General features: G+C 37.7%; 5 protein-coding genes across 7 annotated transcripts; 3 read left to right on the forward strand and 2 right to left on the reverse strand.

The window, feature by feature from the left end:
• Positions 1-212: 212 nt before the first annotated feature.
• On the forward strand, positions 213-5,000 carry LOC116002099 (pyrophosphate-energized vacuolar membrane proton pump). The gene is made up of 8 exons (XM_031242120.1): positions 213-564; positions 1,982-2,556; positions 2,639-3,018; positions 3,202-3,288; positions 3,370-3,700; positions 3,896-4,306; positions 4,456-4,515; positions 4,615-5,000. Exons 1-8 carry the CDS (start codon positions 312-314, stop codon positions 4,819-4,821), a joined length of 2,304 nt encoding a protein of 767 aa, XP_031097980.1. The 5' UTR covers positions 213-311; the 3' UTR covers positions 4,822-5,000.
• A 1,139-nt stretch (positions 5,001-6,139) lies between these two features.
• On the forward strand, positions 6,140-9,492 carry LOC116002100 (arogenate dehydrogenase 2, chloroplastic-like). Its single transcript, XM_031242121.1, has 2 exons — positions 6,140-7,383; positions 9,060-9,492. Exon 1 carries the CDS (start codon positions 6,250-6,252, stop codon positions 7,360-7,362), a length of 1,113 nt encoding a protein of 370 aa, XP_031097981.1. The 5' UTR covers positions 6,140-6,249; the 3' UTR covers positions 7,363-7,383; positions 9,060-9,492.
• An 811-nt stretch (positions 9,493-10,303) lies between these two features.
• LOC116002069 (translocase of chloroplast 90, chloroplastic) lies at positions 10,304-15,315 on the forward strand. Of its 3 annotated transcripts, none has more exons than XM_031242076.1 (4): positions 10,304-10,475; positions 10,635-10,733; positions 12,385-12,513; positions 12,926-15,315. In XM_031242076.1, the coding sequence occupies exons 2-4, from the start codon at positions 10,706-10,708 to the stop codon at positions 15,199-15,201; spliced, it is 2,433 nt and encodes an 810-aa protein (XP_031097936.1). In that variant the 5' UTR covers positions 10,304-10,475; positions 10,635-10,705; the 3' UTR covers positions 15,202-15,315. The 3 variants fall into 3 exon arrangements, with proteins under 3 accessions (XP_031097936.1, XP_031097937.1, XP_031097935.1); XM_031242077.1 differs by having other exon boundaries at positions 10,638-10,733; XM_031242075.1 differs by having other exon boundaries at positions 10,304-10,733.
• A 5,388-nt stretch (positions 15,316-20,703) lies between these two features.
• On the reverse strand, positions 20,704-21,368 carry LOC116000839 (ATP-dependent DNA helicase PIF1-like). The gene has a single exon (XM_031240686.1). The coding sequence runs from the start codon at positions 21,358-21,360 to the stop codon at positions 20,704-20,706; it is 657 nt and encodes a 218-aa protein (XP_031096546.1). The 5' UTR covers positions 21,361-21,368.
• A 2-nt stretch (positions 21,369-21,370) lies between these two features.
• LOC116002332 lies at positions 21,371-25,280 on the reverse strand. Its single transcript, XM_031242444.1, has 5 exons — positions 24,847-25,280; positions 23,813-24,738; positions 22,465-23,682; positions 21,432-22,364; positions 21,371-21,381 (listed from the first exon to the last, which is right to left on the reverse strand). The coding sequence occupies exons 1-5, from the start codon at positions 25,278-25,280 to the stop codon at positions 21,371-21,373; spliced, it is 3,522 nt and encodes a 1,173-aa protein (XP_031098304.1).
• Between the last annotated feature and the right edge of the window lie 1,145 nt (positions 25,281-26,425).

Genomic DNA, 26,425 nt, shown 5'->3' on the forward strand with positions numbered 1-26,425 from the left:
TTTACCAAAATGGCCCCAACATTCTATAAATAGACACACGGAAAGTGTTTAAAATAATTACTGCGGAAATTTGATCCTAAGGTGATTATATAAAAATTTAATTAAGGTTATAACCTTAATTTAGTCGGTTGGCCACCCTAACCCACGCTATAAATGAATCATATAAATACCCCAAAATCCCACGCACCAAAGGCCATATATATCTTCTCTAGAGCGTGAGCCACCGCAGACTCTAAAACCGCTCTTCATCCTCTCCCCATTTCCGTTTCTCTTCTCTTCTCTCTCTCTGACGTTCACTCACTTCGCCGGCGATGGTTGCGGCGACGATTCTGCCAGATCTCGGCACCCAGGTCCTGATCCCGGCGTGTGCGATTGTCGGCATCGCCTTCGCTCTCGTCCAGTGGGTCCTCGTCTCCAAGGTCAAGCTCTCCCCCGAGAAATCCGGCTCCGGGCCCGCCGACGGGAAGAACGGCTTCGCCGAGTCGCTTATTGAGGAGGAGGAAGGCATCAATGACCACAGCGTCGTGCACAAGTGCGCCGAAATCCAAAACGCCATCTCCGAAGGTATACTCTCGCTCACTCTCACATGTCTTCATGCACTGTCTGGATTCGTGGCCTTTTCTCCTTGATTTTCGCGTTTCTCAGCTGAATTTTTGTCGGCATTTTAAAAATAAAGTTAATACTCCCTAATTTTTTTTTTTTCAATGCGGGTAGGAAGTTAGAGTTCTGTGTAATGATTCTTAGATGCGTGCGGTATTGTGCTTAATACGTTGTGCTTTAGTGGTCTTCTTGCTTGCGTGTTTGTTTGTGCTTCATGTATATTTTAGGGAATAACCAAAATAGGAAATTTACTGTGGTTAGAGGTGTAAATTTTGGATTCCATTACTTGCTAATTTATTTACTTTGACTTTTTTTACAGTCATTTTCTGGTAATTTTAACACATTCAGACAAGTTTGAAATTCTGATCTGAATCGTAAAGATCTGGCCTTTTCCTTTTGTTGAAGGTTTCTCTGGCTAATTGATTGTATACTTGACACGAGTATGGTGACTTGGACTTTAGTTTTTGTTCTTTATTTACTTTAGAGTAGTTTATTCATTTTTTTGATTTAAGCAGGCATGCCATCTTTGAATGTCTCCATACTGGTTGACATTAAGAGATAATTACAACTGTCATAAAAAAAGATTTTTTTTTTCATCAGAGCAATCAAAGTGCTGTGCTTCTGTCACACCGAAAATGCTAGATCTGATGAGCTGTGTTTATTAATTATACTAATAATTTATTTATGAGAAATACTGTATATGCTAGGAACGTGTTGCTCCCTGGATAAACAATATTTGCCATAGTGTTTGGCTTTTTTGCACATTTATGTGATGGGTTAAGTGTCCCACATTTATAAAATTAGATAAAACATATGACTTTATAAGTCGATGAGTTAGACTAGCTAATTTGTTGGATTTAATCTTTTAGTGTTGTTTGGTCCATGTGCATTATAGCCAAATTGAGTGACTCTAGCCTAATCTTAAATTATAACATGGTATCAGAGTTGGACTAGCTAATTGGTTGGATTCAATATTATAGCTCAATCTTAAATTATAACAGAGCTTTAATATTGTTTTTCCCTCTTTGTCAACAAACTTTAGTTTTGATGTTTTTACAATGAACTTGGTGAAGTACGCATTTGTTCTGTAATTGGCTTTAGTTTCATTGTCCATGCTTGCTGATGAGATTGCCTTCTTGTTTTCATAATATTCCAGTCATTGAATTATGGAATTTATTTGACATGTAAACTGAGCTTCCAATTGGCTCTTTTAGGTTTTAACTGGATTGTTTCTCATTCTGATTATTTGTTTGAATTTCTTTGAAATTGCTTTTCTCTTTTGAGTGGATCTTGATGCTATTTACCTTTTGTTACATACTGGTTTGGGATGTGTCTAATGCATTTTTTACTATACTAATTGCTGAGTTTATGAATGTTACAGGTGCAACCTCGTTCCTTTTCACTGAATACCAGTATGTTGGTATTTTTATGGTTGCTTTTGCTATTTTGATCTTTGTTTTCCTGGGCTCTGTTGAGGGTTTCAGTACAAAGGACCAGCCTTGCACCTATGACAGCACCAAAACGTGCAAGCCTGCACTTGCCACTGCTGTCTTCAGTACCATATCCTTCTTGCTTGGTGCTATTACTTCCGTAGTTTCTGGCTTTCTCGGAATGAAAATAGCAACTTATGCAAATGCCAGGACTACCTTGGAGGCTAGAAAGGGTGTTGGGAAGGCTTTCATCACTGCATTTAGGTCTGGTGCAGTTATGGGTTTCCTTCTTGCTGCTAATGGTCTTTTGGTCTTGTACATTACCATCAATCTGTTCAAGTTGTACTATGGTGACGACTGGGAAGGCTTGTTCGAGTCTATCACTGGTTATGGGCTTGGTGGATCTTCTATGGCCCTCTTTGGTAGAGTGGGTGGGGGTATTTATACAAAAGCTGCTGATGTTGGAGCTGATCTTGTCGGAAAAGTTGAGAGAAACATTCCAGAGGATGATCCAAGAAACCCAGCGGTAGGGTTGCTCTTTCAATTAGAATACCAAGATTTAGTTGAACTTATATGTTACATGATTCTAACACCTAAATGTTTGCCAGGTTATTGCTGACAACGTTGGAGACAATGTTGGAGATATTGCTGGAATGGGATCAGACTTGTTTGGCTCATATGCAGAATCATCTTGTGCAGCCCTTGTTGTAGCTTCAATATCTTCCTTTGGCATCAACCATGAGTTCACAGCTATGTTATATCCTCTTCTTGTCAGTTCCATCGGCATTCTAGTTTGCTTGTTCACCACCCTTTTCGCTACTGATTTCTTTGAAGTCAAGGCTGTAAAGGAAATTGAGCCAGCATTGAAGAAGCAACTCATAATCTCCACTGCCCTGATGACAGTTGGCATTGCTATTGTTACCTGGATTGCTCTTCCATCGTCCTTCACAATTTTCAACTTTGGTACTCAGAAAGTAGTACAGAGCTGGTAATTACTCATTCTTTTCTGCATCAGGATCTGTAATATCCACTCTGGTATGCATATAATCATTTGTCAAGATTCAATCAGAAAACAAGCAAAAATGATGTTTTCTTTAAGAAAGTCCAATAACAGAAGGTAAAAACATTCATAATAAAGAGCTGGCTGTCTGACTCTAGTTTAAACTTGCAGGCAATTGTTCATCTGTGTTGGTGTTGGCTTGTGGGCTGGTCTTATTATTGGGTTTGTCACAGAGTACTACACTAGCAATGCTTACAGGTACCTGTTTGGCTGTTTCTGTTTTGCCTTTTTGTTGTTTTTATCCCTCACAAAATTTAACTGTCATCCCATTATTTCCAGCCCCGTACAAGATGTTGCTGATTCCTGCCGCACTGGAGCTGCTACCAATGTTATTTTTGGCCTTGCTTTGGGTTACAAATCTGTCATCATTCCGATTTTTGCCATAGCAATCAGCATCTTTGTTAGCTTCAGCTTTGCAGCTATGTATGGTATTGCAGTTGCTGCCCTTGGAATGCTTAGCACCATCGCCACTGGTTTGGCTATTGATGCATATGGTCCCATCAGTGACAATGCTGGAGGCATTGCAGAGATGGCCGGTATGAGTCATAGGATACGTGAAAGAACTGATGCCCTTGATGCTGCAGGAAACACCACCGCTGCTATTGGAAAGGTAAACTTATCTCCTTTGTTTATCCTCTCCTACATTGACATATTTGATCGGAAGAAATGCATTGGTTTATCCAAGTAGTATGGCCCTCACCCCAAAGGCCATGTTAATGCTTTTGGCAATATGTATCCACAAGTTTTACTTCCATGCCTATGCCTATGGATCGGACCCTTGATTTATATATGTGCGTTTCTTCAGGGATTTGCAATTGGATCTGCTGCTCTTGTGTCTCTTGCTCTGTTTGGTGCATTTGTGAGCCGCGCTGAAATTTCTACCGTAGATGTCCTGACACCCAAAGTCTTCATTGGTTTGCTCGTGGGTGCTATGCTTCCCTATTGGTTCTCCGCCATGACAATGAAGAGTGTGGGGAAGGCTGCTCTTAAGATGGTTGAGGAAGTGCGTAGACAATTCAATAACATCCCGGGGCTCATGGAAGGCACTGCCAAGCCCGACTATGCCACCTGTGTCAAGATCTCAACAGACGCCTCCATCAAGGAGATGATTCCACCTGGTGCCCTTGTCATGCTCACTCCACTAATTGTTGGAATCTTCTTCGGTGTCGAAACCTTGTCTGGTGTCCTTGCTGGAGCCCTCGTCTCTGGTGTACAGGTAATATCATCGATAATGCAACCCTTTTGCCATTTACCCAAATTTGTCCTTGAAATTTGAATATACACCGTGACTATACATAATGCATGACAATTGTGATCATCTGACATAGTAACATGCTCTCTACTTGTGTCTCTGTCTTGTTGTAGATTGCTATCTCTGCATCCAACACCGGTGGTGCCTGGGATAACGCCAAGAAGTATATCGAGGTAAATTATCGAAATTCGATCTGTTAAGATTCCTGGCATTGCCCCAAACCCGAGTTTTCAACATTTTTCATACTTTGTGCTTTGCTTCTCGGTTTACAGGCTGGGGCTTCAGAACATGCGAGAACTCTCGGTCCCAAGGGATCCGATTGCCACAAGGCGGCCGTTATTGGTGACACTGTCGGCGACCCTCTCAAGGACACATCTGGCCCGTCGTTGAACATCCTCATCAAGCTCATGGCTGTCGAGTCTCTTGTGTTCGCGCCCTTCTTCGCCACCCACGGCGGCCTTCTCTTCAAGATCTTTTGAGCGGATCCTGTAGTGGTATTTACCTCCGATTTGTGTCATACCAGTCTCTCATCGCCGAAATGTATTCCTCTTTTTGCCTACAACTCCTCCTAACTTCTATGTCAAAAGTACATTTGTCATTTTGTACTTCATTAAATTTTCCGAGAGAAATGTTCACTTATAAATCCTCTTATCTTAGATCTTTGCCAGTCTTTATTTGCTCTTTTTTTTTTTCTTTTTTTTTTCCTTTTTTTAAATAGTGAATATTAACCCATTAAAACATGCCACATCAGAGAGTTATAAGTTTGAGTGGTAATATAGTGGCATAATAACGAGTTTTAGTTGGTGTGAGTGGAGTTTAGTTGGTGTGAGTGGTCATGCTTTCCATTAGGAGAGGTCGGAAGTTCGAACATTCTCTTATATAGAAAAATTAATTTAATCAACACTTTGTCTTTAAATTGAGCTGGTCCGGTTCAAACAGAGATTAGTCTAGTATGGTGCGGAGTTCTTCCTATAGTTAGAGAATGTTTACAACACCTCAGACCAAAATATAGGGGCATAATTTAATCATGTAACTCCAAATAACATATACCCTCCAAATAAAATCCTCAATTATTCACCTCACACAACATGAATACCTTTATCAATTATTCACCTCACACAACATGAATACCTTTATCAGTTAATCTACTAAACTCCAAATCAACGTTAATTTTGATATACCAAAAATAAGTTTATAAGCTTTGCTTTGCTAGTAATTTTAAAGTGCAGGATTGAAATGCTATGTATAAGCATAGGTCAATTGAGACACATATTATGATTTATATTTTATCTATACCACTTTTCATGTAGGACTTGTGAGTGTCCAACTTTGGATATTAAACTTATTGAATGAAGATGAAGGGCAATGCTTGGTGGTGAATGAGTCGCGAAATGAGGATAAAAGAGAACTATAAATTACTTAGAATAACATTTCAAAGTAAACTATTATTTTAAATTACTAGTTTATTTTTGAAACATTTATCAAACAAAATTATAAATTATTAATAACTTAAAATAAATTATAAACTTCTAAATAAGCTTTGCCAAATATAAACTTCAATTTTTTTTTTTTATGTGGCTGAGGGCAGATTCATAAATTCACTATATAATACGATAGAATTGAAAACATTAAACTTGACTTATTTAAAAAAAAAAATCACATAAAAAACACAATGACCACCTTCCCACCTTCCCAGCATCCCACGCCTCTTTTGCCATATCCACAACTTGTTGCTTTCCATTTAGCATCCAAACAAAAATGTTGTCCCGTGTAAAACATAGTTACGCATGTCTATAGGAAATAGACTCCCGTGACGCCGCAAATATAAATAATTTCTAGTTTTTAAACCAAACGGCAACTAAGCCTTTTTCATAAGGCCGCCGCCGCAATCCGCCTCCCTAATCGCAATGTCTTTAGCCGCAGTTCACTTCAACTCCGCAACCGGCGGAGCCGTCGCTTCTAAGACGAAGTCCACTCTTCCTCTTCCCTGCCGGAGCCGCTACATTTCTCATCGAAAATCCAATCCGCCGCCATGTCGCCGCCGCCTCCTCCAAATCAGAGCAATCGACGCCGCCCAGCCGTATGACTACGAGGCAAAAATCTCGAACGATTTAATCCAGTCTACCAAGCTGAAAATCGCCGTAATCGGATTCGGAAATTTCGGCCAATTTCTCGCTAAGGCTTTCATCCGCCAAGGCCACACCCTACTCGCGTATTCTCGGACCGATTACTCCCTGGCGGCGCAATCGCTCGGCGTTTCCTTCTACTCCGACATGCATGACCTCTGCGAGCAGCATCCTGACGTCATCCTCCTCTGCACCTCCATCATCTCCACCGAGCCGGTCCTCCGCGCGCTTCCAATCCAGCGGCTGAAGCGGAATACTCTCTTCGTTGATGTATTATCGGTGAAGGAATTCCCTAAGAACATTATGCTTCAATTGCTCCCTTCTCACTTCGATATTCTCTGCACTCACCCCATGTTCGGGCCGGAAAGCGGGAAGAATGGCTGGCACGGATTGCCGTTTGTGTTTGATAAGGTTCGGATAGGCGATGAGGACTCTAGGGTTTCGAGAGTCGAGAGTTTTCTGGATATTTTCGACAAGGAAGGTTGTAGAATGGTGGAAATGAGCTGTGCTGAGCATGATAAGCACGCCGCCGGGTCACAGTTCATGACGCATACGGTGGGGAGGGTGTTGGAGAAGCTTCAACTGGAGACTACGCCGATTAACACCAAGGGGTATGAGACATTGTTGAATTTGGTAGAGAATACTGCCAGTGATAGCTTCGATTTGTACTATGGATTGTTCATGTACAACAAGAATGCCATGGAGCAGCTTGAGAGGCTTGACTTGGCGTTTGAGTCCTTGAAGAAGGAATTGTTTGGCCATTTGCATGAGAAGTTGAGGAAGCAGTTGTTTGGGAAGGTGGAAGAAGGAGCAGGGGAGCAGCTTATTTTGACAAAGTTGCCCAAGAATGGCCATTCACTGCCAGCATCTTCTTCGGAGAACTCGAGAAATTAATGGAACCTACCTTTGATAGTGGTATGCTTCCTCTTTACATGCTAACTTCCTGGTTTTGGTTGTTTCTATGGATGCTATAAATGTGTTATAAGTTATAACTCATACTCTAATTATTAGAAAACTTTAAGGCTTTGCATAATAGATAAAAGGAGAAAGTGTCAAATAACAATCGAACCATCAACCAAGCAAAATATGTGCAATTAGGATAGTTTTTCAATTTTTCCCGGTAGAATCTGATCATATTGCTTACATGGTATGTATTAAGAGTTGCTCTTTCCCCCTGCGAAATTAGTTGGGAGTAAAGATTGTTTTCAACTCAAATTGCATTAAAGAAATTTAAAAAAAAAATGACTCCGTTACACATATTTTGCTTGTATGATGGTTTAGTTGCACACTTTTTAAGTTTAGTGACCTGATTGCACGATAGTGATAAGTTTAGTAGCTTACTTGACACTTTCTTAGATAAAAAAACAAGGGATGTCAACTCTACTCTAGGGATAAAAACATAGTGGTTGCAGTGTTACACACTTACACCATACTGTGTGTATGCATATTGTGGTTTATTATGCTATAGAGTATGTATGGACAGCTTGGTCATGAATCGCTTTTTATCCCATAGTGAGTTAGGTACTGCTGATGATATAGGGAATTAGGGATTATGGAATGCCAGAAAGATCTAGTTTTTATTTTTTGAGGACTTGGAAAGTTCTAGTTGAAGACAGAATTGCAAATTTGATGTGAAATGTTGCGGTTAAAGGATCAAGCTTTATATTTTGAGGTTAATCAGCTTCATCCATGATTGATGTGGACTCAAACCAAATTAATGTTTGATGTAAATGTGACGTTTCCCCTGACAGACCAGAAGTTTCTGGAAATACATTTTTATTTGTACTCGTACGGATTATATGGATGTAGAGAAAATAGTAGTGAATTGGAATTCACTACTACTTTCTCTGCCATATCATCATATGTTTTTACGTGTGAAGAACATTCTGTCTCAGCAGTAAACCTACCAACTGACAGTGGATCTCCTTCTAGTACACACCTGCAGAAAGGAATTTCTTGAATGGGAGGTGTAAATTAAAAATTCTTCTCACCCCCTCCAGGTGGTTGCTGTTGTTACCTTACTTGAAAATATCTCTCATCCCCATCTAGTGTGAATCATTGCCTTAATGGAAAGAAGAAAACTGTTGCATAGATTTGACAATACAACAAAAAGTGAAGAATTTTTTTTGATAATCTTAAAACAAAAAAACAATCTGTTGATGTAGGAATGTAGGATCACAACCTGGGGGGTGTGGTTGAGTGGAAGAGACTCATCCATCCTTAATCAATCGTCAAGGGATGAAGGGATCGGTTCTTGGCTTTGGGTATGGAGCAACTTTAAATCTCCAGGCCAGTTGTCCCACCCTTAGGTGCCTACAATTCAACGAGGGGATTAGTGTGTTAAACCCAAAAAGGAATGTAGGATTACAACTGATAGATCAGAGTCCAAAGTCATCTACTCTGTTTGCTATTTAACTTATAGAACAGGCATACGTTTTTTTGCTTCCAATGGTGTTGATACTACAAATGCATTATGCAGCATATGATGAGTTTGAGTTACAGCAAACATGTACTGCTTGAGCTGTGTATTTAATGCCCATTTCTTTTTACAATTTTTGATGATTCTCTTCTTTCTTTTCTGGATTCTGCAGGTTCCTTGCCCTTGGTGCAAGAATGACTTTCCACTGCTGATTCAACAAAGCTGGGTGCACATATTTTTGCCACTTAGAAGTAAAGAACCATCCATCTTTCAAGATTTGTTGTGCTTCTTTCATGGCAAACTCTGCTTCATCTTCTGTGGTGTTGACCAGGCTCTGGATGGGGGTTGACTGGCAACAGGGAAAGCCTGTTCAAAATTACTCCCTTTTTAGTGATTCAATTGTCATCTCTACAATTTTAGTTTTTCTATTGGACTTTAAGTTATACGTAGTAAAACTGATATAAGTAAGATGAGTTGAAAGGTATTTTTGTTTAATTTTATTAGCCTTCTTCATGACCAAATTATTCTGTCTCTTTACTTCTCGGATATTTCATAATATGTCCTTGATACCAAATTGAATAATAAAATTTTGTTTCAGCTAAAAATATAACTTAATAGCTGGGATATACATTTATGTTTTATATATATTATTATTATGCTTAACACTTCTTAAAGCATCTCATCCTCCATCTACATATTATGGTTAAGAACCAGTGAAATGAGGAAATAAATTGGAAAGGTGAAGAAAATATAGGGTTAATAAACATTTTTAAAATAGGAAATTGTTATTTGAATAACAAATTGTAATTAATTATTTTACTAAATGATTTATCATGTAATGTAATAATGTATATTCAATACATGAGTAATGTACATTTAATATATTAAAAATATATATTTTGTTATAGTCCATACAGTAATTTATCGTGTAATAGTTTGCAAACTACACGCAGAGATAAACTGAACTAGGAAGATCCTATGCAAATTGCAATAGGCTCGATCGAGATGGTATTTGACAAAAATAAAAATTGTGACTTTTTTGTATAAGAATCATGTTCCACACATTCAACCACGGGCAAAATTACAATGCCTATTGAGGGAGTAAATTCTTAACTTTAATGAAAAATCTTTTATGTTGTTCATCATTGATGTCAATAGTATTAACTATTAAATACAATCTTAAATATACGCAAATCTTATATCAAGTATTATTAATATCAATAATCAAGTTGATATGAAAAAAAACAAGTCTCTAATTTTTATCTAAAAAATGAATAAATATTAACAAAACTTTGGTAAACCCTAAGACTTTGAAAATGGATCCCAAAATTCAAAGGTATTTTTTTTGGTTATTTTTCAGAAAATATATGATTGGATGTCCGTATATCTTAATATCTTAATAGTCATAAGGCAAAAGGGACATGGGGAAAAAATGGTATCCATTTTGAAGGGCGAGGAGTCGGTTACTACAGACTATGCCTCGTTGTTTCCTGTCTCATCTGATAAAAACTTCCCCAATCTTCTCTCGCTGTCCCCTCCTCTATCAATCAATCCATATATGAACTTTGTTCTCATTTAATTCCACCAGGTTTCAGTGTGTATTCTATTCTTTTTGAATTTCCCCCAAAACTTGCAAAATTTTGCATACCCTTCGATTCTATCCTTTCCTCAAACAAATTTCTGCTGGTTTCAGTTTCTGTTTTCGATCCAAAATTAAGTGTTTTGAACTGGGTTTTTCTTTGTTTAGTAGGGTAAAATAGGGCAAGGATTTTAGTTGTTAATGGTAATTTGGCATTGCCAGAGCTGTGAAATTCTTGGATGGATGCAGAGAGTGTGATACCATCAGGTAAGTCTTTCTCCTGAATTTTCTATTTTACTTGAACTTTGTGCTTTGACCAATTTCTTGTGTATAGTTATAGTTGGTGCTGCTTATATCTGTTCATTTATGAGTATATGTGCTAATAATCAGGTATAAATGTGTTCTGTTCTGTTTTGTTTCATTAATTAATGTTCTGTTATTATTAGCTTTCAACATTGTGCTGATTTATTCTGTAATGATTTTGTGGACTTGGCTGTTCTGCAATAGTGTGGATAGAATTGCTGAGTCATTGTGAAGTCTGGGAACAAATAAATGGAGGTTAACCTGCAGTTTTATCCTTTTGGTTTTAAATATACAATTCTTTTGGTGTTTTTAAGGAAATGCGAGTGGGTGAATAGAACTAGGGTTGTGCTGAAGAGATAAAAGGAATGTAGTGATGTACAAAGATGGAAAGGACTTTACCATGTTTGGAATTGCATTCAGCTTCTCGCAAGAAATGGAGCAAATTAATTGAAGAACTTTGAATTCACAGTCAACAATGTCATTATGGTTGTTCGGGTGTATTGTTTGGTAGAAAATTGCCTTAATGTTGAAACACATAACCGTTTTTGCTCTTAAATGCTTATTAATGTTGAAACACATAACCGTTTTTGCTCTTAAATGCTTAAAGTCTCCAGGGGATAAATTTGGATGGTAATGACCCTTCAAGCCTGAGTCTATTGCTTGTGGTGTAGTCTAAATTTGTTCTGTTACTGATCTAGGTGTTCGTTCATGCATGCAATAATCCTTTCTGGGACTTTATGCTTTTTAGGGTTAGTATGGAGCTTCTATACAAGGATTTCTTTCTCCAGGGGTGTTTTATTCCTCAGAGACTTAACACATAGTTCTTGTTTTTTCTGTAATTTAACTTTCGGTGCTCAAATAACTCAGTTGATTATGTGCTATTTTTTATTTTTTTTTTAAGATTCTTAATCTGGAGTACAGAGGCAATCATTTTTTTTTTAAGATTCTTAATCTGGAGTACAGAGGCAATCTGGAGTACAGTCAACAATGTCATTATGGTTGTTCGGGTGTATTGTTTGGTAGAAAATTGCCTTAATGTTGAAACACATAACCGTTTTTGCTCTTAAATGCTTAAAGTCTCCAGGGGATAAATTTGGATGGTAATGACCCTTCAAGCCTGAGTCTATTGCTTGTGGTGTAGTCTAAATTTGTTCTGTTACTGATCTAGGTGTTCGTTCATGCATGCAATAATCCTTTCTGGGATTTTATGCTTTTTAGGGTTAGTATGGAGCTTCTATACAAGGATTTCTTTCTCCAGGGGTGTTTTATTCCTCAGAGACTTAACACATAGTTCTTGTTTTTTCTGTAATTTAACTTTCGGTGCTCAAATAACTCAGTTGATTATGTGCTATTTTTTATTTTTTTTTTAAGATTCTTAATCTGGAGTACAGAGGCAATCCAGTAAGCTAAGAGTTGTATTTTGAGCTGTAAATCATTCATCTGCATATTATATGTGGGTAGTTAAAAATCAATAAATCTTTCTCTATTTTACACTAGAGGATTTCCTTTACGAGTTGTATTTGACCTGTAAATTGTTTATCTAGTTCCACATCTCCATTGCTATTAGATAAGCTATTATAATCTGATTGTTTCCTCCTTTTTTTCAATGATAAAGGCATTATGAGCTTCAAGGATTGGGTCCTATCTCAATTAGTGTCCAAGACACTAGCATCATCAAGACCACTTTCAACATCGGAAAGCTTTTTGTCACCGGAATCACCAAATGAAGAGTATCAAAACCAAGGTATGCTCTCTTATCTTAGCGCATATTTATGCAAATATTTTCTTAAATCTGAATTTTGGTTGCATGTCAATTTAAGAGCTAGTTGAGTCTGCCCTAATGGTTGCAAGTTTGCCATGTTTGACACGTGTAGTGGTGACCGTATTCCTTTGTATGAAATTTGTAAGCAACATGTTTGGTCCCTTTGTGGTAACCTTGATTTGTCACTCTCGATGTCCTTTTCTATGAGGAAATTGGGGTCAATCACTCTTTGTCTGATGCCGAAAATAAATTCTCCTTGGTTCATGATGAGCTCTTGCACCAATATAATAGCAAGATCGCTTGTAGCACCTTCAACTAGTGATTTCTAGTTAATATACTAAGTTCTGTATTGATGACATGCCACTTTTTCGATTTTTTTCTCTTCTATGTTCAGCTTGCACCACTAATGTGGCCATGTTACCGGCATCTTCCAATACTTCTTATTCTTCCAATAATAATCCGGAAAATCATAACCAGTTGCCTTCAGAGCAAGTCTTCGACGAAATATCTTGTCAGTCTAGTAGCAATGTTGTTGAGAAAAATCCAATTGTTAGAATTGAACAACTTCAAATCAAGTTTTTACGTGTTCTTCATCGACTTGGTTTGCCACTAGACAATATCATGGTGTCCAAGGTCTTGTATCGGATCCACCTGGCCACAATGATTCGAGCGGGGGAATCCGATTTAAAAAGATGCAATCTTAAAATTGAGAAAGCAAGAGAAATAGCAGCAGAACAGGAGGGTTTTGGTCAGCCTGAATTGGATGTCTCCTTCAAAGTACTTTTACTTGGTAAAACTGGAGTGGGCAAGAGTTCAACGATAAATTCGATATTCGATCAAAATAAGGCTATGACAAATGCATTTCATCCTGCAACTAAGCATGTCCAAGAAATTACTGGAACTGTGAAGGGTGTCAAAATTGCTTTTATTGATACTCCTGGTTTGCTGCCTTCCTCTCCAAGTACTGCCCGGAGAAACAGGAAGATTTTGCGGTCTGTGAAGCGATATGTAAGAAAGAACCCTCCAGATTTGGTGTTATATTTTGAACGGCTTGATTTGATCAATGTGGGTTATAGTGATTTCCCTTTATTGAGGCTTGTAACTGAAGTCTTTGGCCCTGCAATTTGGTTCAATACCGTCCTTGTGATGACTCATTCTTCCTCTGCTCTTCCCGAAGGACCACATGGGTACCCCGTTACCTTCGAATCTTATGTCACCCACTGCACAGATCTGGTGCAACATTACATTCACCAGGCGGTCTCCGACACAAAACTTGAAAACCCGGTAATTTTGGTGGAGAATCATCCTCACTGCAAGACCAACGATGCTGGAGAGAAGCTTCTCCCTAATGGACAGGTGTGGAGGTTCCAGTTCTTGTTGACATGCCTATGTACCAAAGTTCTGGGTGATGTTAATACCCTGTTGGATTTTGGAAACAGGATAAAATTGGGGCCATCTAATGTTAGCCGATTGCCTTCACTTCCCCATCTCCTCTCGTCTTTTCTTAAGCATCGTGCTCAACTAACTGATACTGGAACAGAAGATGTAGTTGACGAAGTTTGCTTTTCAGAGTCAGATGAAGAAGATGAGTATGACCAATTACCTCCCATTCGAGTTCTGACGAAAGCCCAGTATCAAAAATTGAGTCCTCAGCAAAAGAACGATTATCTTGATGAGTTGGATTACAGGGAAACCCTTTATTTGAAAAAACAGATGAAAGAAGAAGCACGGCAACGAAGAGAAGCCCTTCGTTCCCAGAGTGGGATCTCAGCCCCGAATGGCGATTCTGATGGTCAGCAGGAACGCCCAGAACCTGTTCTGTTGCCCGACATGGATATTCCTCCTAGTTTTAGTTCAGATTATCCCGTACATAGATACAGGTGCCTCACTACTAGCGATCAGTGGCTTGCAAGGCCAGTTCTTGATCCCCATGGATGGGACCACGAAGTGAGCTTCGATGGCATCAATCTAGAGACGACTGCCAAAGTAACGAAGAACATCTCTGCATCCGTCACAGGACAAATGAGCAAGGACAAGCAAGACTTCAGCATTCAATCCAAGTGCACCGCAGCTTATTCCGATCCTTCAGATTCAAGAGCATCCGTTTACACCGCAGGTCTCGATATTCAATCCGCCCGCCAAGAATTGATCTGCTCACTTCACAGCAATGCACAAGCTAGGACTCTGAAGCATAACATCACCGAATGTGGGGTTTCTCTAACTTCATTCGGGGGAAACTACTTCCTCGGCACCAAGGTCGAAGACAGCTTCACCATCGGGAAGAGGCTGAATTTCACGGTAACTGGCGGCCGGATGGGAGGCGCCAGGCAGGCAGCGCTGGGCGGTAGCTTCGGAGCCACCCTGAGAGGGAGAGACTACCCGGTGAGAAACGAGAGCGTAAGTTTCACAATGACACTCCTCTCATTCAACAAAGAAACGGTGTTGAGCGGAAACTTGCAGTCGGACTTGAGATTGAGCAGGGGAACAAATGTTTCTGTGAATGCTAATCTCAACAGCCAGAAAATGGGGCAGGTTTCAATCAAGACAAGCAGTTGTGAGCACATGGAAATAGCTTTCATTGCACTTTTCTCTATTCTTAGAGGTCTATTGCGAAGAAAAGTAACAGACCATGGCAGCACAGGGACTCTGGAAACTGGATCTACTCTGTAATCATTCTAATATTGGGAGGATAGTTGTTCAGTTTTAAAGTTCAGAGCATATTTTGTTATGTGGTTAAAATAAAACTCATGATTATTACTTAATAACTAGACTAGAGTACAATCATTATTGTGTGGACAATGGTCCATACAGCTGTGTGGACCATACTATTAATTAATGTACATTCAATACACAAAGAATGTACTTTAGTATATTAAAGATGTACAATGTATTTAGGAAAGATACATTATTTGAATATTAAAAGTACATTATTTTGTATAATATACATTCAATATACAAATAATGTACTTTTAGTATATTAAAAATGTACTTTTTGTTATAGTCCACACAATAATTTGTCACTAGAGTAATGCGCCAGCAACATATTGGTGCAATGGTGCTCTTTTTCTTCTTCTTCTTCCGGTTTTCAAACACACCCTTAGTTGATTAATGAATTTGTTTCTTCTAAAAAAAATCTGTCAATTGAACATCCGAAATTTTATTTTTTTAAGAAGTAGAATAATGCCATGTTGTACTTGTAAAAGAAAACCAAGTTTTACTTTTCCTTTCCCCAAAAAACTCTTGAAATGATTGTGTGTTCCACCGAAACACTGGAGAGGTCTGTTTGGATATGTGTTTCTTAAAAAGCATTGGCCTTTTTTGATTGGTTTTGTTGTCTGCCAAGTCATCCACTTTTGGTTCTCAATTTTCTCAGAACACTTCTTTTCCATCACGGCAAGGCACTAGAAAAACTTGCTATCAAAAGAATAAATAAATAAATTTTGTAAGAATTTTTGTATTGCCATATATAATAAATAATAATGCATATTTCATTTTCGTTATTACGACGGGATTCATCGAAAGTAGTCAAATTATTGTGTCCACATAAATGTGTGGAACATAGATGTAATATACACTTTTTACATACTAAAGTTACATTATTTGTGTATTAAATGTACATTATTTGATAATATAAAAAAATATGTACTTTCAAATAATGTACTTTGTGTATACAAATAATATACTTTTAATATATTAAAAATATTTTTTTTTTATTTATGGTTTACACAAATGTGTGAACCATAGTCCATGGAATAATGATTGTCAAAACTCGAAAGAGTGTAAGCAAGAATTAAAATTGTAATTTTTAGATACTAGAATCATGTTTTATATATTGTACTATTTTGTTAAGGTAATATTATGAGATTATTGGATTATATTGATAAGATTATTGGATAGCTAATTGGCCTAATAACTTAAATAATCAACTTGATAGACTCAATCAGTCAATCCAAGACATCAACATTCTAAAAGATTGGACCGATTACTTTTGGTTGATAAATTAACCAATTAGGCCCAATACTCTACAAATTATGCTAGGTTGACCTACACCTACTATGTTACAAGTTCGACATGTTGTAACTATTTAATATGACTCCACTCTCTCTGGATGACTAGTCATATTCGCTAACTAGAATACGACACGTCAGTCCACTGGCCACTTGTCATCATATCTTTGATAGAGTGATATAGTAAGTAGCCTTTAGCCGCTACATACATACACAAAATTTAGATGAAAAAATCAACATAAAAATAGATAATAAATATACATAAACACATGGAACTGGAAAGAAGAAGAAAAACATAAACTATATATGCACACACATACATGAAATTGTAAAAAAAAAAAAAAAAGAAAGAAAAAAAAAAGAAGCATATTATCGTACTTTAGTTATGATGAGAAACTGACAAATTAATTGTTGGAGCTTGAAATTAAGAAGCTTAGAAATATTGCATTTATATGTAGGGTTTTAAGGGTATATTTGGAATAATAAAATAGCTATTCTAACTTCTCTCAAAATGCCCGACAGAGCATTTGGGAGGATGTAATAAATCACATTGATTTAAGACAGGCATAAACCCCACACTGCCGCTGCTGAGGTTCAAACATTGCTCTCTTCCCCCGAATGTCTACTGAATCAATGAGTTAAGCCCGTGCGGACATGTTAAGAATAACTAACAAGGTGTTTGGTTGGCTGCAATTGAAATTCCTTTTCAATGAAAACTCTATTGTTTGGTTGAAAAGAATTGTAATTCCCTCAAACCATTAAATTACAATTCATGAGCCCCTAATGAATTGGAATTAAACAGCAAATTGGAAAAGGAAAAAAGAAATAAAAATAAAAATAAAAATGAAAATAATAATAATAATATTATTATTATTATTACACAAGGACATTTTAGTCTTTATATCACTTTCTTCTCTTTCTATTCTCAATAATTTTATTATTTTGTGTCAAACAATGTAACTTAAATTCCTATTTTATTTCTATATTATTTTTTTTCACAAAATTATAATTTTTGTCCTCTAACCAAACGCCCTGTAATATCAAGAGGACACTGAGAATGACTATTTTCATTGCAAAAGAAATAACTCATTTTGTAAAATTCAATTCCTTGTTATAAAACTCAAATTAAACAATGAAATAGATTTATTCTACAAAATAATATTTTATTTTCAATGCATTGCATGAACCAAACGTCACCTAAGATTTCGGCACACGGAGACACGGAGTTGAAACATATAATTCAGAGTTTGGCTTCAGATTGTAGACCATTAGAGGATATGATTATTCAATAACATCTAAGATTATTATTTTGTATACGTCCACCTTCTAGGCCACCACCCAATAGTAATAAACCACATGTTTATTTGATAAACAAATGGACCCATCCAAGGAATATGCTATGTTTTGCTACCTTTGTGCCATCATGTGTCTTTGACCATCAAAATTCCATGTTGCAATAACATTTTTTTTTTAATATTATTGTGAGATCAATAATAGCCAACCAAATCCCTATATACTATTTGTTTATTTATTTATTTGGGGTTAGGTACTTAGGTCCACAATAGCTTCTTCTTCAATAATAATAGCCAAGCCTTTTTAGTTTTTATTTGCAATGCAATTATACATATTTAATCTTTTTTTCTTTTTCAAAAATCCATCCTACCCCTCCATCGCGATATGAGCATCTCCGATACTTGTAGTTTTTGAAGAGAAGAAAATAAAAAGCAAAACAAAGTTGAAAACCCAAAAAAAATAAGGAAAAAAAGAAAAGAAAATGAATAAAGCGTCGGGTTTCACGCGAGATGGCCACGAAATGAAATTTTCCTTGGTAGGTCCCATTATTCTGCCAAAAATCAATGCATTCAATGAGGCTTTTGTTATTCTCTCTCCTCTCCCTCTCCCTCTCCCACATAAGCTAAGGTTCCTCAAAAATCACACCAAAATATATTGATGGAGATGCTCTTATATATGTATAATTCCCAATTGAGATAAAATTATAAAGAGAATACAACTAGCTTTTACCTTCTCCTTTTATTTTCACATACACAAAGAATTGTATAGACAATTACAAAAAAAATGCAAAACATTTTATGGCTTGATGACACCACTACTATTTTTTATAAAGAAATTCTCAGATTTAAACATATACTATTAATAGATTATAGTGTGCTAAAAATATTACAAAAAGATCATATAAATTTAGACTACTCCTCAATTAAAAGAGGGTATATGAATCATTATTAAAAGAAACTAGACGTATCATATACTACTTAAGAAAATTAAAATTTAGAATTAAAAAGAGGGTATATGAATTTATTACCGTGCATAAGAATTAAACAATTTAGAAAGAGTTCTCAAGCACCTTCAGCTCAATTGAAACATATGTACTTTTCTTGAGGAAATGTCACAAAGAAATTAAAAACAATAAAAAATTATGAGAAGAGTGATATCATTATTAAGTATGTTGGAAATGGATTAATAACTAAAATGCAATCCATTTAAAAGGAAATGCATATATATCTTATTCACTAATTTACAGCACAAACAAATCTATGGTGAATTACACCAAGAACTTCAACATAATTACTAAAAAAAGATCCCAGAAAATAAAACACAAAATTGCATCCTATACCTCATGTTTAATTTTCTGGGTTTTTTTTTTCTTTTTGTTGCTAACTGAGATTGATGTTTTCAAGGTGATGAACCCCACAAGACCTCTGCAATAATGGTGGCAGTTTCAGCATCAGATGCAGAGGTCTCTCTCACTCTCTTCAACACTTCCTGCTTCATTGCCCTCTTCTCTCTCTGCCTCAACCCTTCTCCCACCTCCATCTGCACTGCAAATCTTGCTACACAGCTCGCAAATGGATGATGCTTTGCCAACAACATCTTCTCATTCTTCTTCCCAGATTTCCCACCTTCACTCTGATCAATCAAGTCTCCTCCCAGCTCAGACCTCTGCATTTCCACAAGCCTTTTGATCAACCCCTCTTTCAGCATCGCCTCAATTGCTTCTTTCCGCCCGAAATAAGCGATTTCTAGAACGCAGTCCATGGCCATGGCGTTGAATTCTGAGTCTTGGGAGCTCTGCAGATAGGAGATGATGATGGGGATTCCGCCGTTTGAGTGGATTTCGTCCACCAGAGGGCTTCTGATCGCTTTGATTAGAGATGATAGGACTTCCATCGACCATTTTGAGCCCATTGATGCTAAAGCTTTGATGATTCCTCCTGTGAGGACTTGCCCCACGAACACATCCTTGTTGAACAGGACTAGCTCTTTCAACGCGTAAGCAGCATTTTGTCGAACACCTTTGGTGCAATCACCGCTGCACACCACCCACTCCAGCTCCGCGAATGTCCGCGATCTGAGAAGCAAATCTTGGAGGCTTAAATCGAACCCTCTCGCGAGTGTTTCGCGGAAATTGATCAAATTCTCCTCGATCACCGATTCCTCGTGCGGCGCCGGGTCGAGAGACCGGAAACGCCGGAGCTGAGAAGTGAGGCTCACGATGGTTTCCCGGTCAATCCAGGCTTGGATTTCGGCCTCGACGGAGCCGGCGAGCCTGGAGATCTCGTGGGACCTAACACGGCGAGCCAAGAACGAGGTAAACCGGCCATGCTTAACCTCGGAGGTGGAGATTAGAGACTTGAGGTCGGAGAGATGGGCGGTAAGGGCGTTCAGCTGCGGGTCGGCGGCGAGAAGCGAGTCGGACTCAGCTCCGCCGAGTTCCAGTAAAGCTTTGATAGCCGGAGACGGCGAGTCGGAGTCGAGCAATTTGGAAGCGGCGTTGGTTTGGAGTTCTTTTGAGGCTTGTTTGAGGGCTTCTAAGATTCTCAAAATTTGCTTTGATTCTTCTTTCATGGCGAATGGCGATCGTCTTCTTCTTACGAGTTAATTAAGGTTGTTGACTATTTGTTATGGGTTTATGGCGCTGAATGGGGGTGACTGGCAACTGGAAAAGCCCGTTTTATAAGTAACTAGTATGATACCCGTGCGTTGCACGGACTGAAATTAAATAGTATTATGTGAACTTATTATGTATATTACAATGATAGAATCCATAGAACTTACTTAATTTGTGATTTCTGCAACAGGCAATGTACTTAAAAAAAAACATGATATATTAAACAGTACATGTTACAACTATATGAAAATGCAAAAGCTACAAATTATTAAAAACTTCATGGTACACAACATTCGTAGTATAGTTACTACTCTCACCACCCTCATTCTGAATTAGAATTTTTAACCCATCCGGGTTACTAATCCTTGAAGCAGCAACATATAGTTGACCATGAACAAAAACCGACTTCTTTAGTAGTAATCCAACATGTGTTAAAGTCTGCCCTTGACTTTTGTTGATAGTCATCGCATATGACAGCATTAGAGGAAATTGCCTCCTTTGGAATTTGAAAGGCAATCTTGTATCAGTTGGAGTCATTGACATCCTCGGAATCAAGACTACATTACCGGCATTGTGGCCTGCGACAATCTTAGCTTCTACAACATGATCAGATAACCTAGTAATGATCAATCTTGTACCATTACAAAGTCCCATTGAGTGATCTATATTTCTGAGCAACATGACGGGGGAGCCAATCTTCAAAGTTAAAGAATGGTTGGGTATGCCAGAAGCTTTCAAACCATTTAGGAATTCAGGAGTATGCATATCATATAGTATACCATTTGTTGCATCAGACTTACAAACTGTGTCAGAACTTAGGTAGGTCTTGCTCTCAGCCACATGCAAACCACTCATATATTCATTGACCTCGTTTACCACATCTAGTGTTGGAGCAAGTATGGCACGATTCTCCATTTGTTGTAAGTTAGACCCACCCTGCCTAAACATTGGAAAAATAGTATCAACTATTGTAGAGATGTAGTCACCATTTGATGGCAATAACATTTCTTCTGGTATTTCAACTTTTCCGTGACCGTCATTAGGACCACCTAATATTCCATTTCCTATATCAGCCAACCACGCAGCAAATCGTTCAATGTGTTCCTTTCTGGCTGAATCATCAAGTGTCCTAAGACGCAAATTTTTGGTTAGTCGAAGGACTTTGCAAGAATCCCAAAGGTAAGATGAGTTTATTGCAGCTGAAACAATATCTTGCCTCGAACCTTTAGGAATGACAGGCAATATTTGCCGGAAGTCACCGCCTAGCACAACAGTCTTGCCTCCGAATGTCTTATGTACACTGTTAGGATCACAGTGGCGTAACAGATCGCGCATTGTCTTATCTAGAGCCTCAAAGCAGTGTTTGTGCATCATCGGTGCTTCATCCCATATGATTAGCTTGGCTTGGATTAACAATTCCGCCAGTTGACTCCCTTGGCATATATTGCAAGTTGAATCCTCATTAATTGCTATTGGAATAGCGAACCTTGAGTGAGCTGTTCGACCTCCTGGCAAGAGCAATGAGGCGATCCCACTCGAAGCAACATTTAGCACAATATCCCCAGTAGAACGTAGCTTCGAAGACAACGCTTTCCAGACAAATGTTTTTCCTGTACCTCCATAACCATATACAAAGAAGAGCCCCCCTTTCTGATGTTGTATATCACTCAGAACAGTTTCGTAAACAACTAACTGCTCATCAGTTAATTGTTTTTCCATCGTCTCATACTCTTCTGTCATTGCCTGTCGGTCATAGTTGAGCTCGTCAAACAACAATCGATTGTTCGAGAATAAAGAATCATCGTAATTTGGGATTGGCATATCAGGGTAATCTTTCAAACACTTGTTGTACATCTGCAACAACCTATCTAATTCAAGAAGTCCTAAGTTCTTCTTCTCATCATCAGACAAACACAAATCTGTAATTATAGAATTAAGACATATCGATTTCAGTAATGACAGAGCAAAAGATTACTTATTATGAAAATTAATTGTGTTGAAATTGAATTAAGAACTTACCCATATCTTTCAACATTTTCCTCTTGTTAAATTGCACATCCTCACATAGATGGTGCCAGACGTGATTCCAGACATTCTCTGGCCGATTCACCAAGTTTGCCGTCAGTAAAATGACAAATAATTTTCTCATAGAATTGGCAGTTGACCAATGACTTGCTTCATTAATTGCATCAATATATTCTCTATCATCGTCTAGCATCCCTCTAGCATAGCATGCATCTCTAAAGGTTGGGTATACAACACCTTGAACTGTCTTGATGTCTTCAAAACTCGTTGGGCCACGAACTACGTTTAAAAGACATCGCAAGTAGTAGACTTCACCGCTGCCGGGAGGTACAAAAAATATGCGTCCAATAGCGAACCCCCTCTTCCTAGGATGCCATTCCCTAATATCTTTCTTCCATACAAATTTGTTTGGCATGTCGATATAAGCCAACTCTTTAGCCTCAACATATTTCTTGTTTGCGTTAAACCATGCGGTGAACATGCTGTGACTGACAGTCGGCCTATTTAAAACATTCTCGATCCTATCATCATCCTCAAACACAACTGTTTGGCAATCTGGCAAGTGGAAGCTTAATCTCTCAACGGGCGGGTGCCTTAGTTGTACATCGAAGGACAACAAACGCCATGCTGCCTCGCAAGCGGACACGTACCGGCAGTCGTAATACATGGTAATTTCATCCACAGTTGCATTCTCGTTGGCATCAGTTGTGGTCTTGTAGAATTCAGCAGTAACCCTGTCATTCCCTTTGTTGACATATTTGAACAAATACTTTATTGATCTTGATTGGTTGCACCATTCTACGTTAATATGCGCCTTATACTTCAACAGTAAGTACCTGTTATGCGGGACACAATACCTGCTGTCCAACTGAACCCCATTTTTCTCAACTGTTGCACCATTTTCACGACGCCTGTAGATAGGGTAACCGTCCTCGTCCAATGTGGATACCTCAACAAACTTCTTAGGGAAATGTTTAGAGCACTTTTGATTGACCATGCATGGAGATTTAGGCCTTTCGTGTCCACATGGGCCGTGCATCATGAATTCCCCAACAGCTTTATAATACTCACTGTCTAGTTCCTTGTTGGGTATTTCAGCGAATATGATCTGGTCCATCTGATTAGCTGAAAATCCTTCTGACAACCTTTGGAGGAATATGAGAATGTGAGCGTGTGGTAATCCACGTTTTTGGAATTCGATAGTATAAATCACTGCATATATTAAAAAAAAATATTAACACCCAAAAACTGAATAATACAGAAACAGGTAGGTAATACTATTTAAATTTGCTATTGATGTCATGTTTGTAGAAAGGAAATAAGAAGGAATTAGTAAAATTACCTGCGGTTACAATACCAAATAGCTTGCCAGTGCGTATCTCTTTGACTAAAGCATCTAACTTAATCTTGAAGACCCTAGATACAATGTCTGGTCTGTCTTCTGCGTTGAGGTTGCATTTGTCCATATATCTTTGGATCTCAGGCCACTTTGGGTTGCATGTGAAGGTTATAAATAAGTTTGGATACCCCTTATGTCTGCATATGGCCATCGCATCCTGATAATTCTGAATCATATATCGGGCACCGCCAGTGAATGTCGACGGTAAGATGATTCGCTTACCTTGCTTGTTTGTATCAACCTCTCCCCTTGTTAACGCGTCAGACAACCCCTTGTATGCTTCACACCGCAATGCCTTCTGATTATTTCTTATGTACTGTAGTCTGCCCGACTCTACCATCGTGTATGCATCGACCAAGAATTGTTGGAATAATCGCTTGGCGTATGACAGCAAAGACAGTTCACCGAACCTGTCATGTATCTTGTATGCAAAGTATTCACGCTGCGATACCCGAACCCTAGCAGCGGTTGGTTTATTGGATGCTGTGCAGTATTGTATGTCTTCTCGATAGCCATCTTCGCCTAAAGGGAATAAAAGGGGATATTGCAATGGCAAATACGCTGGGTTGAGCTCGTTTATCCTCTTGAGTGATCCAGCCTTGGTCTCCACTATTATGTCCCGTTGCCCGAGTGTGTGGTCTAGATCGCCAACAATTAAAGCAGCCACCTCTGAAACAGTGGGTAGATTGTACGTCCTTGCATCACTTTGACGCTTACCAATCAACCTCATCCTAAAATTAACTTCTGGATTGTTGTCAATCTGATTTTTTGCCCAACGAAATGATTGCACCAACACATTGTGCTCATCTAGATCTTGCTTGATATCTTGAACTATATCAACATGCGTTTGGTCATTGGGGTCAGCACCACTATTTAAAAAATTCAATTACATTAGATTAGCATATTGTTGTTAGAATTTTGTTATACTAAATTAATAGTAACTAATATCATATTAAAAAAATAGAGCATCGTATTACCTGAATGCATTTATGCGGTTCTCTACTTCGTTCTCTGTATCATGGATGTATAATTGAGCAAACTTTGGACTCTTTCCAGGATCGGGCATTAATCCTCCCATCAAATGATAATTTTGCCCATTTATCCTAAATATTGGTGGGCAATTTCCAAGGTTGATTGATTTATCAACCTTAGCCCCCAAGGATGTAAAAGAAAACATGTTATTGAAGCTTCTTATGTGCTTTAGAAATTCATTCCGTTTCTTTCCTCTTGCAAAGAATAAGTTGAAAATCCTTTTTGGAGGTGGCACCATCTTTGGCAATTTGATCTTCCCATGACCACAGCACGTTGAATATTTAGTTGTTCCGCTACGCACTGCCTTATTAACACGCTCCTCATACCAATAGATTGCATTGCAATGTTCACATATATTGTTTGGGTCACCGATATCCATGTATGCAACTACATAAATGTAAGCAATTTAGATATATATGTCAATATGATTACATAAAATTTAATACAATGATAATAGCTGCATTAGAAACTTGCAATTAGAATAACATACCAATATTTGGTGTTGGTGTTAGACCCAACTCTTTTTGTGGTTCAATGCATTGTTTTGATATATTTGACCGTATTGGTATTGTTTGAGATGTACGTTGGTCATTTAGGAAGATTTGTGAATCTGTTTGCAAAATGACACAATTAACCCAAGGAAATTGTGATGAACAAAATTAAATTTGGGTTCATGGGTACCTAGCATTGCTATTGATAAATGAACTAAAAACAATTGATTTGAATTGAATTAAGAAATAAAATAAATGAATTTTCAAATAAAAAAAAACAAATAAAATAAAGGATGCCCTCAATTGAAAAATCGTTATAAGTTTGAAAAACTTACCAATAATGCACGGGTTTGACATTTGTTCATGATTGTTGTCTACTTGTTGGAACTCTTGCGCTAGATTTCGAACAACTAAATTGTCTTCCATTCCATGATTGACATGGGTGTCACCGCATTGCACTGTTTAGAAATGAAATGCGTTATTGGATGCAAAATAGCGGTATCATTTGTTATATCATAAAGTAAAGGACATGGTACAAACTTGTGACAAAGTGACAACATGGTAAATAATTATAAGATGCGCTAAGACCTAATATATTTGGATCCTCTTTTGTGCTACATCCTAAATAATTATAATTATAAGATGCGCTAAGACCTAATATAAGACATGAAATAATTATAAGATGCGCTAAGACCTAATATATTTGGATCCTCTTTTTTGCGTTATTGGAAATAAACATTCTTTGTTATCCGCATCTTTTAATTAGACAAAATTGTTATACAACTTTAAATGTGTTTTTTAAACATCACTAATATTTAAAGCATATCATTATAATGGGAAAATAGTATAGTAACTAATAGGATTTTGTATCATTGTCACGGAATTTGATTTCCTAATAAATAGTATCGTATCATAATGCAAAATTGAACTAAAAACAATTGATTTGAATTGAATTAACAAATAAAATAAAGGAGTTTTTAAATTAAAAAATAAAATAAAATAAAGGATGCCCTCGAATGAAAAATCGTTATTA

The sequence above is a fragment of the Ipomoea triloba genome, chromosome 13 (genome assembly GCF_003576645.1).
Source record: "Ipomoea triloba cultivar NCNSP0323 chromosome 13, ASM357664v1".
NCBI classification, from domain to species: Eukaryota; Viridiplantae; Streptophyta; class Magnoliopsida; order Solanales; family Convolvulaceae; genus Ipomoea; species Ipomoea triloba.